Source organism: Columba livia, chromosome 1 (assembly GCF_036013475.1).
Source record: "Columba livia isolate bColLiv1 breed racing homer chromosome 1, bColLiv1.pat.W.v2, whole genome shotgun sequence".
NCBI lineage: Eukaryota > Metazoa > Chordata > Aves > Columbiformes > Columbidae > Columba > Columba livia.
The window spans coordinates 96,703,879-96,716,812 of NC_088602.1; the positions used below are offsets into that span (position 1 = coordinate 96,703,879).

A 12,934-nucleotide genomic window follows, 5' to 3' on the forward strand; every position below is an offset into this window, starting at 1 on the left:
GGAGGGGCACCTCTGCAGCCAGAGCCCGTTCAGTTCCAGCAGTGCCATTAGGCAGCGCCTCAGCCCTCAGGAAACACCTTGCCTTCTCCTGCAATTACGAGGTGTACACTGTCCCCTTCATGCAATGTTTGAACCTGGGCACTGCTGCTAACAGGATGCCCTTGGGTCACACCAAGGAGCCCTGGATCTTTCTCTCAATAGCTGCACTGGCCAAAGCCACCCCTGATCTACCTTGCTGCAGTATCTTTTTTAAGTGGTTCAGCTTCCTGTTTGTGACCACAACCACAGGCAGAGAAGCAGCAGAGGGCAGGGGCCAGGCCAGGTATGGCTTCAGCCTGCTGGCAGGTGGAACTTGATCCTCCTGCTCTCTGTGCCTGGTTAGCCTTTGGCCTTTCTGCTGAAACGCTTTTTCCTTGCTCGGGTGAGCATAGGAGCAACGTTGGCCTTCTGCGTATCAGACTGCGATAGCAGGATCCTTTTTGCCTCTGAGTGGACTGCCCGAAGGTAAAGGTAAGGCAGTGATCTGCAATTGCTGCCATCAATGACAGCATTTCAGCAGATCACATGAAAAGGATGTGTAAGGTAAAGAAAGGTTAGTGTACAATTTGCCTGCTGTGTCGGTCACCCACGCTGCTGGAGGGCAAACCGAATCAGGAATGAGAAGATAAAACTGAGGACAGAGCACTCTGTGTGTGTGGAGGTAGATGGACCATGCCCTGGTAAGAAAACCCAGCACACAGGCAAGCAAGCCAGCAAGGAGTTCATGCCACACACCCAGAGGACTGGCACCCGAGCCAGGCAGAGGAAGCTCCCCCTGCACTTCTCCACCCACCAGCCTTCCCCCATTGAGTCCCAGAAATGGGACGATGTCCCAGGGAGGCCTTAAGCCCACATGCTAAAACCAGGAGGTCTTGGGCAGCTGATAGAAATTTCTCACAGTCTACAGTCGATTTCACTTTCTGCTTGAAATGCCATTAAAAAAATCCCAGAGTCATTCTGCAATCAAACAACTTTTATTGAACTTTTGTACTGTACATTTCTGAACATTTGTGCAATGCGGCACATAGTATTGATTTTTCCCAGCTCCTTAAAGCATAACAATACTTGCCTTTGTGCCATGGTAGTGTCTCGACACTACACAGCAAGACAGGCTGTTGGGTGACAGGGACAATGCTAGGCAACGCCTAACAGTGAGCATATTGTGTGACATTCTTAACAGCGCACAGAAGTTTCCAGAAACCATTTAGTGATGAGCTTGGTGGGCAGATGAGACTGGTCTGGTTGCTTAGAGGAAACTCAGCTAGACAGAGTTCTGGAGTCCACCACAGCTTGTGCAAGAAGCAGGAAATAACACTGGACATGACAACTTCAAAATGATCCTTAAGTCATTGCCTGATAACTGCTTGCAAAATATTATACAGAGTTTACTGGACAATTGTCTTCAGGTAAGAAAATTGTTTTTGCAGAGCCAACATCAGACCAAAAGGATTGATATTCTCTTACAGTGACAAACAAATACAGCATAAATTGTTGATATAAGCATCCATGTGCAAAACAGTTTTCAGGCATATGGTCAGCACTTGTTTAGCCAGCACAGGTAAACAGAAGACATCGGCACCTACTTTCGGAAAAAATACAGCTTTGTTTGAGCTCTGGACATGAATTTCAGGTTAAAGACCAACCAAACTGCAATGTATTTTTTGGTCCTCACAGTATCTGAAAGAGAGAGATGAATCCAGCGGTAATACAGCTGCTGATACCACTAACCAGGACCAGGCTAGTAACAACATTCTCAAACATGCAGAAATATATCACACTCATAAGTTTTTGCATCAGAAAAACTTCAATTTTGCAGGATTCCTTCTCCCCTTCTCTTTGTCACCTTCATCCCTACTATGAGAAAGAGCTCTGGAAAGTTTTTCAGTCATTCAGCAACCCCATTTATCTCACCAAATCCTCTGGTCAAACAGGGTTGCTACAGTGAATTCAAGTGGCTGGTGGCTGTCGTTTCCTTACCATGTCAGTGTAGAACCTGTTCCTGTGTCCTGACACAGCTCCTGCTCTTACCAAACTGCACAGGTGGAGTGGCGCAGGTTGGTTTCTTTCAAGACTTTGACTTACTTGGATTGCTTTAGGCTCACATCCCCTCTTCCTTTCCAGCTCTAACCACCCCTCTTTCTTAGTCAGCAATACTACCTGTTTTTTAACACTACGGAGATTGATTTATGAAACTGAAAATGCAAAACACACTTCGAAAGATAATTTACTAGGCTCTGCCAAGCAGCAACAGAAGTAAGACAGAGCTGCTCAGCCTAGAAAAGCTAAGCCAACTTTGAAAAGTGTCTTTAACACACAGGTACGCACATCTGATACTCACACTAGTCCAACTTTCCACTGCTCAGAGCACCCAAGCCAGGGTTGCTACTACAGTGAGTGAGAACAGTGAGAAAGGAATCACTGCACAGCATACAGGTAAAAAAAAAACCAAACCCAGAACTCAGCCATCCTTTAGAACCAATTATTATTGAAGCTGCACATTTTTTGACTTCATAGTAGCTTTTTTCCAGAGCTGTGGGAAAAGACGTCTTAAATCTTAAAGCAGCATATGAGTTTAATGGTTGAACCACAGTTTAAGGTAAGTATGCGTCATCTGATGGAACGAGGTGGCTTCCACCACTTCTCTCCTCTGACAATGTACTGACAAAATGGAAAACAAATTCCACTGTCACAGGGAGGCCAGCAAGGTAGAAATAAATCTATATACAGCATGTATTATTTTTGATTTGTAACTAGTCCTTTTGTTTTCTCTTAGCTGACTCACAACTCCTGGCTTTCAGCTTCTAAAAGACTTTGTTATCCTACCCGCAATGGCCCCAGCCTAAATAGTATTTTTCTACTTCAGTAGAGAGACAAGCTAAGAAAAGTGTTGCTCTTGCTGATCAAAAACCTTATTATTGGCAAAAGACCAGTCGGAAGGTGATTAGAGCAGTCTTTATAGAATCATAGAATAGTTTGGGTTGGAAGGCACCTTCAAAGCTCATCTAGTCCAACCCCCCTGCCATGAGCAGGGACATCTTCAACTAGATCAGGTTGCTCAGAGCCCCGTCCAGCCTGGCCTGGAATGTCTCCAGGGATGGGGCATCTACCACCTCTCTGGGCAACCTGGGCCAGTGTTTCACAACCCGCATTGTAAAAAATTTCTTATCTCGTGTCTGGCCTGAATCTGCCCTCCTTTAGTTTGAAACCACCACCCCTCATCCTTTTGCAAGAAAACCTGCTAAAATGTCTATCCCCATATTCCTTATAGGCACTTCTTTCTTATGAAGATGAAGAACAGCTACTTTTCCACTGTAACCACAGGGTGATGGCTCTTGTCATTGCCACCAGCTGCAGTCGGCAGCCCCAGCACAGCAGCATATGGATGGGGCTGTCAGTGCCAAACCTTCTCACAGCTACGCAAGTCAAACACAACTGAAAAACACCTACTGCATATTGGTCTTGACAGTACCTGCTCACACCATGTTTTCCAGTTACTTCCAAACTTCACTACAGTGAATTCAATTAACAGTAGGGTTTTTCTCCTGGAATAAGGCACTACAGTGTAGGAGCACTTGAATAGGACTTGAAAGAGTTTACAGCTCCTGACACAATACCTTTGGCTCATCTAAAACAGGCATAAAAAGAAGCACTTTAAGATAAATAAGAGGGTGGGGAGGTAAGGGGAAGGTGCTGGATGAAACAGCATGATTTTCAAAAAGCTTCAGGCAAGAAGCTTGATCTTAGCTTCTAATCTTTTCACTTGTGCTTACTTATCGGTGTACAACTGGAAAAAAAAGGTCTGCCTTTGCAGTGAAAGCTGGTGCACTGTGCAGAACAAAGTCACTAGTTTATGTTTGTCACTTCGCTGGCAGGCTTCCACTCAAGTCCGTTTTTCCTCAGAGCAACTCATTGAAACAAGCCTCAAGCCCAGCCCTCAGGATTTCCTCCTGTTTTACATTTATGTCACCAAAAGGGAAACCCTCCTTTCTTCTCTCCATGCCCCAATCCCATTTTTGTCTCCATACAGATATTACCTAACTTAACACTCTTGCACAAAAAACCACCAAACAAATAAAAAACCCACAACACTTTCCAGAGCTCTTTCCGGTCTCTGCTTCAGTAACTCTATTTTAACACATTTTATGAATCTGAAACAATGTTTTGGAAAGCCGCACTTTAGATAAAACAAGTAAAGAACATAACAGTTAATTTAGGCAATATTTTTTACATCTGTGTATAGGTTAAAAAAATTGTCTTGATAAGAAATATTGTGTAATCTGATGAAGAAAGAAGTCCACAAAAGCTGTGCAATACAGCAATGCACTGGCTGTGTAGCTGACACCAGGATAGATAACTGTTTATTTTCAAAATTAACAAACAAAACAAGACACACTCTATGGACAGACCATTCTACCTAAGAAATAAACCTGATTCTTTGTTGGAGATTGCAAAATGTTGTTGAAGAGGCTCCATGTTGCTACTTGACTTTAGTTGGGCTTTCGTTCCCGTTCTCGTGCAGTCACAAAGTTAAGCAGGTCGATGGCTGTAACGATGCCAAACACCATCTGCCGCTTACTGGAGGAACCATCAGTGTGATCTACACAGAAGAAAAAAAAGTGGATTCTGGCTTTAGGAGGCACAAGAAGACCCCATCCTACTTGGTTTTAATAGCACTGTCTGTAAAGATGGGTGCCCAAGCCAACCCAGCCTCACATGTCAGGGCCTGCTGGTGGAGCTGGTCACCACTGATGACCCTTGTACATTGAGGGGGAACCCAAATGGCATCTTGACCAACAGTCACTGAGGAAGTGGCAAGGATTTTCATTTCAGAAAGGTTCCTCAACAAAAGGGATATAGAAACTTAAATGTTATGAAGGAAGGATAAGGGTCCATCAGATTTATTTTTCTTTACGTTTCAGTTCAAACCAAATCCTCTGTTATAAAGTGTATTATCCTCATACACTAGTTTCTCTGGCTCTACTTAAAATAACTGCAAGCTGATATTTTCCCATTGGAACCAGGGGCCACCAGAGGAGGACATGTGACACTCCTACCTTCCTATACCACTATCAAATACAGAATTAGTATAAAAACAAACAAAACACACACACACAAGACAACATCTTGGCATTTATATCCAAAAATCTTAACCACCTAATCACTGTTGCATTGAGAGCACAGATTCAAGTAATTTTTCATGGTGACCATAAGCCTTTGACCTGGGAACCAAGTGGCCAAGTGACCTCTGATCCTTTATTTATGGTCTAAGTTCCCTGTTCTAAAGTCTGGTTGTATCGAGATGTTTAGCCTACTTATATACTCAGTTTGTTCAGCCAGCTGGATTGTCCTGGACTTTTCATTTACTCAGTCTTTGTTCCCTTGCAAGCGTCCTGTGAGATTCTAGCTTTAGGAATAGTCAGCAGAGTCAAGAGCACATACTTATGGAGGTTGACAGGAACAAGCCCAAATTTTATAACTATTCTTAATTTACAGTTATAATGGAGATAGCTGTCAGCTAAATTTATCTGGTGAGTCTTAATATTGTTTTTAGTCTAGTTTCTCAGTGTTTGTAATTTTGCAAGTTGCCTGCTATAAGTAAGATAAAACAGGAAAAACGTTATTCACATGTAACGGTGATACACCCTAGCTTTGAAGATTTATTTAGTCCTGTCCAGCTCATGAAGGAGAGAGTGTAAAGAATTTTGAGAAGGATGAAGAAAAGTAGAGTTTGGAGGAAAAACATCAAGAGTAAATTAGTTTAAATGAAATAAACAGGAAAAAGAAATAGCTGTCTTGAGACAACTCATGTCAGCGTTGACATCTAGATCTTATTAAACTTTATGAAGTTATAACAAGGGTTTTGTTTTAGAAAAGGAAGGAGTTGAAGTTTAGTTCACCTGGGACACTCCCTGTGATGGAACTGCTGGAAGTTGCACGGCAGGAGTAGGAAGAAGCAAAGATCAGCTGTGCTGCAAGAACTTATTCACTGCCCTACTGCTACTAAAACCCCTGCACAGTGGACTAGACTCTGGCATTTGATTCTGAGCAGTAACTTGCTCCAAAAGCAGATGCATTATAGTATGTGTGGTTATTAATGGACTTAACATTTACTCCACAAGAACTACAGTGTTGGTGTTTTACCAAGTGTTAGTAACACATGGTTACATACACAGAAAGAGGATCTGGCTTTTTCAAAACTTGTTAACACACTCACACATCTACTTGCTTCTTGTTACCACTCAAATATTACTTCTTACAAGGCGCAGGACATCGTACTCACATTGAATTTGTTCATGAACCACTAGAGCAAAGTGGTCTATTTCCAGGATATGAGAGAGTCTCCCCAAGCTGTCTTTCAGGTTAATCTGAGGAAAGAGTTACAAAACTTGAGTAAAACAGTCCTTTATATGTTTAGTGGTCGATAATCCTCATATACTTTGTGCAGTATTAAAAATAATACATCAGTATTTCTATACTGCCCCCATCTGAAGTACTGTAAAACACTAGCAAATCAAGGCCAGCTTAAAAGATCAGTTTTCTTTGTTTCTAATTTCCAAGAAAGCGGAACAAAAAAAAATGAAGCGCTACATGAGGTTATTCATTCTGATTCTGTAACCATAATGAATATACTGAACATATGGAATATCTGAAGAATGGTAATGAAGAATGTCAAATGTTCTCTGTGTCTAACAAAAGAAGTTACCATAAAACTAATTATACTTGGTGATTTTACTCTAGCAAGCCTGGGAAAAAGTTAATGAATCAGGCTGCAAATCACTGTGGAAGTGAATACAATCTGCAAAGGCAGCAAGCGAAGAGAAAATCCCAAACAAGCAAAAAAACAAAACCATGAATGAAGACTGTCCAGCTAACACTGTATTCAGGTACAAATCGAGGAACTGAGAATTAAGAAGTCATTTTTAGTGAAGTTCAGCTTTGCTTAGACTACAGAAGAAAGCACCTTGTGTTGACTCTGCAGAAATAATACAGAGCCTTCTGAAACACCTGATCACCTGCTGAAATCACTTGAAAGAATGCATAGAAAAGTTAATCCTACATGCTTTAACATTAAGCAGTGGCAGCAATAGGTCTATTACCCAGATTACTCTCCCAGGTAACTGCAGCACCCATCATCTGATATACTTTCATTAAAGGGGACTAAAGCAATTTACAGCAAAGTCAAGTCTTGGGCTACATATGATCGCACAGAAATGATTGCACACCACCAGCCCGAGAAACTCTGAAGGTGTCCAAGTGAGGGAGAACATGAACTAAGCAGTTTTCTTACACACTATATTTCCATCTGATGTTTGATTATTTGTCTGGGAAGGAAAAATACATTTACATTTGTCCATAAAGAACTAGCATCCTTTCTCAGCCTCAGGAGGTTGGTAGTTTGTAGGCTGAATGGCAGCATTACACATACATGCAGAATACAGCATCTCATCTCCTATAAGATGGTGTTTGAACTAAAAGCCTGGTGAAAACTAGGACAAGCATTCCATGTTAAAAACAAAATGCTTTTCCCGCAAGAGAAGCAAAGCAACAACAACATCATATATATTTTAGAAGAGCAGCCATACAGCTAGGAAGTTGCGGTATCTTGGCACACCACATTGGATTGACAGGCGAAAGTGGCTAAGATCAAAATCCACGTATCTTGACAACATCAGCTTTCAGTAGTCAACCTCCCATTTCAGCGAGGTATCTGATACAAAAGGCAAACAGTTGTTTTTTTGTAGCTAATATGAAAATTCACAAGCGTGATTTCAACATCTTCCTGTCTCTTCCCCTGGATTGTTACATTGCCCAGATTTGTGCCGAAGGGGTTTTGGGAAGGAGGAAAGGACAAGCATGCTAGAAGAAAGCCTGCTGAAGTAACAAAACACTACAATATAGAGCCACAACACAAACCTGGGAGCTACTGAGTGACCTAGGGCTGAGTTTAGAACACATCTGTGCTCAATAACAGCTGCTCTGTATGGTCCCAGCTAAACCTTACCAACCTGATGCCATTGTAGTGTTAGAACACCTACTGTAGTACTTTAAGCCAGAGAACTAGGAGTTGTACTATATATCTGCTTACCTGTTTAAATTGCTTGTAAATTACTTTGCTGACTTCATCAAAAGGCTGAACTTTTCCAGCAAGCAGTGAAGAAAGCATGTTACCCAGGGTAACCATGCCCAAAATCACCCTGGGGGAAGAGAGGGAGAAGACAGGGCTGAACAATTTTCCTTTAGACAAAAGCATCCACTCTCAGCCAGCCTGGAGAAGTCAGTTCAACTGCTTCATGGTATAAAGCAATATTATTGATGGTATACTTGGATCCTGTGTCTCTGCAGGAGACAGAGTCCAGTTCTCAGATGTTCTGGAGATACACACAAGAAGCCAGGAGGTGCTGTGGGTGTCTGGCCCTTCTGAGCATCAGGCTCCTTGTATCTCTAGTTCTTGCAACTGGAGAGCTTCTTGCAATCTGAGGCCACTTTTTAAGAGGCCAGCTTCATTGATTTATGCCCTCATCTGTCCATTTGAAAAGTGTGACAGGGCCAGAGACATGCTTGCCTCAATTCTGCCCATTCCCCTTCTCCCTGCAAGGATGTTGGGACAACCTATAACAATTAATCCATTGAGTTAGCTCTAACTGGAGAGTAACTGAGCGACTCTTCATTATTCAGCCTGTCCTACAGGAGACCTACAGGGTACTAAGGCATGCCACCTTACTGGGGCACCCTGGTTTATAAGGGTCACTACATTGCACTATAATGCAGCGTTCTGAAGAAATTGGTTAAAAACTGTGGTGGAGATGGGTAGGCTGTGGGTTGCTTGTTTTAATTCTTTTTTTCCTTTGTTAAATTAAATAGCTATTATAAAAAAAGCGTAGTTATCCTGAAGAGACACACTAAAAGTATATCCCAACAATCATCAGAAGCTTATTATGTGAAGGGCAGGACAGTCCCGGCATGACAACATATTAAGTCCAGCATTGGTGTGTCTAAGGTAACATTTCTGAACTGTGTTACTATAACTGAAGAAAGATGAGTGAGAGGATATTATACTTTTAGTAAGCATTTAAAGTCATCCCTTGGGACCTGGTGAGAGAAGTGATACATATGGATGAATAGTGATATATGTGGACATACCCAGATTCATCAACAACTGGTACCTGGTCGAATCCCTTCTCCCGGAGAATTTCAATAGTCTTTGCACAGGTAACAGTTGGAAGCACAGTCAGGGGAGCAGACAGGCTCAGTTCCTGAACACTGATGTTCCACCACCTGAGGATGAAATAAAAACCAAGGCCATGCAAGTCTTGTGGAGAGAGTGGAACCAGTTGCTCACGTCCAGTAGCCTTCAACTCTACATGAATGGCAAAAGACTGCAAGGAAGAGTCAGGATGCAGCCAGAGTCAGTAAAGCTTCAAGGTGTTCAAGTTTTCTCCCCAATATCAAAAAGTCACTGAAGTTTGAGAAGGCTTTAAAACTGCAACTCTTTTCCTCATTTCATCTACTTTCTGGGATTACAGATAGTTAGTAGAGAGTACTAACCTCCATAGTTTCATTATTCATATCTTAGACAGAAAATTTGCGGCTCATACTGAAAGAGCTAGCCATATTTACAGTCATTACAGGTAGCAATTTAGGGAAGATTCTCCTCCACCTGTGTAGACTTGCAGTGCTTTGCACTCAAGAACTCTGATCTCAGAAGAGTTCTTTAGATACTACTTTGTCATTTCAGATATAAACCTTTTCACACCAAAAAAAAAAGAATCATTAATTACCAAGTTTTCTTCTGCTGCTATGCAACTCAAAGAAGAAAAAAATCAACTCATTTAAGCAAATTTTATTTAATACCTGCAATTATACATCAACACAGTAGCATGAAAGATTAGCTAAGTCAAAAGTAGTAGTGCAACTTGAAATGAGTTTTAAATTAACACTGCCACAAAGATGATTGAATAGACTTATGAAATACCAAATGGATCTAACATGCTTACCAAGGTTTTTTTACAAGGTCTTCTTCTTTCATGAACCCTTTCTGAATCATCCATTTGTCACTCAAGAACTTGGACCTGGAAAGCATCAGGAAGTGAAAAGCTCATTAGCAGGCTGAATGTCTGACAGCACACCTAATAGCAGACCAAGGCAACTGTTTACAGCTCACTACCACTAACAACTAAAGCATAATTTAAAATATACTGCCACTTGCCATCCAAGCTTACCAGCCAGGGACATTGAGAAGAAATACTCATAGGAATAAAAAGGAATCCCATGGAAAACCAAGCTTCAACTAAATCTGCCCCTTGCAACATGATAGAGACACAGCCTGGAATGGAGAAGTGCCAAGGCAAGGTCTGTCTGCAGTTTCTAGTCATTTAGAATTGTGTTGGATGCAACAGAAGTCATGAAATACAGCTAAAAACATCAAGTTCTGGGTTATGTTTTAATGCAATAGGAGAGAAACTTATTTCTCAGCACAGCTCAAAGCACTTCTTTGCACTTCTACGTGTGATTTACCCCAACACTGGCTGCTGCTACAGCAGTGCTGTGTTCTGCTGCGGACACAGGCAGAGAGAACAGACAGCCTTATACAGACCCTTCGAGGAATGGGGTAATACCATGGTCTCCAATAAATATAACACTGAAAGTATGTCTTTTCCAGTGAAAGATGCTAACCAGTGATGGTTATATACTGAAGTCAGACAAAACAAAGTTCACCTTTCAGAGGGCTAAGCTCCTTTCTACACCACATCAGACCCTTACTAGATACCTCAGAAGTTGTGCCCCAGATATGTTCCTTGCTTTGGTAACTGGGTGCTATAAGAAATATGAATTCAACTTGCCACTGCTGTAAGGAAATCTGAGGGACTGCCTCACCCTTTTCCCAGAGAGAAAACAAGCAGGTTCTTACATGTAGTTCCTGACAGAGTCAGGGAGGATCACAACACAGCGCTGACCTTCCTTCAGCTCTTTGGCTGCCTTCACAGCTGCAGACATGGCACTGCCTGAGCTGCCACCTGCCAAAATGCAGATCAGATGCAAAACTGTCAAACCATAAGGGAAATAAGAATGAAAGAGGAAGAGAGACAAAAGAAGAGCCCAGGGTAAAAAAGACAGCTTCTGAAGCAGGAGGAGGTCTGCCTGACCTGCACGGCTGCCCACATATTATTCAGAGAAACCCAAAGGATTCATATTTGCTCTTACCACACAGCAGTCCTTCCTCTCGGATCAGCATGCGAGCTAAAGCAAACGACTCCTCATCATTGCTCTTGTACCACTGGTCCACTGCCTGGGAAGGGGCAGGAAGACAGAAACAAGGGTCTATTCAAATGAGGAGGGCTAAGGGAGCAACACAACTACTGTTAATTCAATCCACACTCTTTGGGGTAACAGCTACCCTACTGAGCCACATGCCTGGGTTTCCATTCTCCAAATGCCAAGAGGTCTGTTTGTTTGTTTTTCCAAAGTAAGAAGATCACATTAGCACAACAGGCTCTTTATTGAAACCTTGCTGTGAGAACAGGCTGTTGTGAGACAGGTACAGAGTGCATCAGTTTCCTCCCCTCTGGGAGGGCTTCCCCACAGGCTCTGCTCAGGATATAGTCGCACCACTTTTGGCTGGGAAGGGTCAGGGTACCTTTTTTTTCTTTTTCTTTTATTGGTTTCCTTTTAAAAAATTATTATTAAAACAAAACAAAAAAAAGTACAGTGTTCTAGGAAAATGTTATCTGCTCACAGCAATTCCACCTAACATTGTAAAACAAATGTGGCCAGTGCAAAAGCCTTCCAAGGACTGCTTTTGCTGATGGGATGAAGAAGAACAGTTCCATTTGCTACCCCTTCCCTTTCAGCTGAAAGAAATACTTTCAAGTTTTTCCTCCACCTTTCACCTCACTTCTGCATCCCAACAAAGGGCAAAGGGTATTAAACCAAGAAGCATGACTTACAAATCTATCCAATACTGTAGGGACAAAATCGTATCCAATTCCTTCTACTTCATACATTGTCTTGTCAGTCTTGTTCAGTTCTTCTGGTGTAGCCAGGATGGAGCCTTCAGGATCGACACCTATAATCTGAAGAAGCAGTTCCCACTTTGGTTACCATGACATGTTGCTTTTGAGAACACAGCTATTGACTCTTGAGCACTAGTCTCATTACAGCTGTTGGTGTCACATTGGCTGCACACACACAGCCAAGCCAACAGCTACCTAGTCTCCTATTCATTTCTTCTCACCAACATTCACTCCCATCCCCACAAGCAAAATGCTTTACTGCTTCTGGCCCCTTGGCAACCCATCCTGTCTCCTCGGACTGTAGGCAGTGAGGCATACCACTTCTTATACACAGGTTTTGTTTTGTTTAAACAAAAGACAGGGTTTTCCTGAGACAAGATTGTCCTTATTCACATGTCAGGCATCATTACAGCCAAAACGTTTTGTGCCAAGCGTAAGCAGGTAAGTTTTATTTTGTTTACCATTCCCTGCCTATATAGGAAAATATTCATGATTGAAAAGATACCAGCCTCAAACACAGCACACAGATAGACACAGAGGTTGGTGTGTGCAGAGAAAATTTCACTTGGTAAAACCTCAGCAGGTCCAGACAAGTTAGTGAAGGCACAGTCATTGAAGAAACAGAAGGCTGCAGCACGCACTAGAGAAGGACATTTCTCAGAGACCCCATGAAGAGATCTGGGGACCAGTTTTCATCTGTTGAGTCAAACCTGAACTCTGGTCCCCCATTAAATCAGAGCATGATCAGAAAGGTCTGAAAACCTAAGAACATCCAAGAGCTTCCCACAGAGACCCAGGGCAAGCTGGCAAGAGATGGGATGTGCCAAGTGAGGCAGTTTGAGATTCACCCCGCTAAAGAGAAATGCTTTAGGCTTGCCACTTAC

The 12,934-nt window shown here is 42.3% G+C and overlaps 1 protein-coding gene across 2 annotated transcripts in view; it reads right to left on the bottom strand.

The window, feature by feature from the left end:
• Positions 1 to 994: 994 nt before the first annotated feature.
• Positions 995 to 12,934, bottom strand: part of LOC102084955 (cystathionine beta-synthase-like protein) — a 28,768-nt gene continuing 16,828 nt past the window's right edge. For both annotated transcript variants that reach the window (XM_065069258.1, XM_065069265.1), the window contains exons 10-17: positions 11,985 to 12,110; positions 11,242 to 11,326; positions 10,949 to 11,054; positions 10,035 to 10,109; positions 9,181 to 9,315; positions 8,126 to 8,234; positions 6,320 to 6,404; positions 995 to 4,636 (exon numbers count right to left, since the gene is read on the bottom strand). In XM_065069258.1, coding sequence (XP_064925330.1) covers positions 4,527 to 4,636; positions 6,320 to 6,404; positions 8,126 to 8,234; positions 9,181 to 9,315; positions 10,035 to 10,109; positions 10,949 to 11,054; positions 11,242 to 11,326; positions 11,985 to 12,110 — 831 coding nt within the window. In that variant the 3' untranslated portion in view covers positions 995 to 4,526. The remainder of the gene's footprint in view (positions 4,637 to 6,319; positions 6,405 to 8,125; positions 8,235 to 9,180; positions 9,316 to 10,034; positions 10,110 to 10,948; positions 11,055 to 11,241; positions 11,327 to 11,984; positions 12,111 to 12,934) is intronic.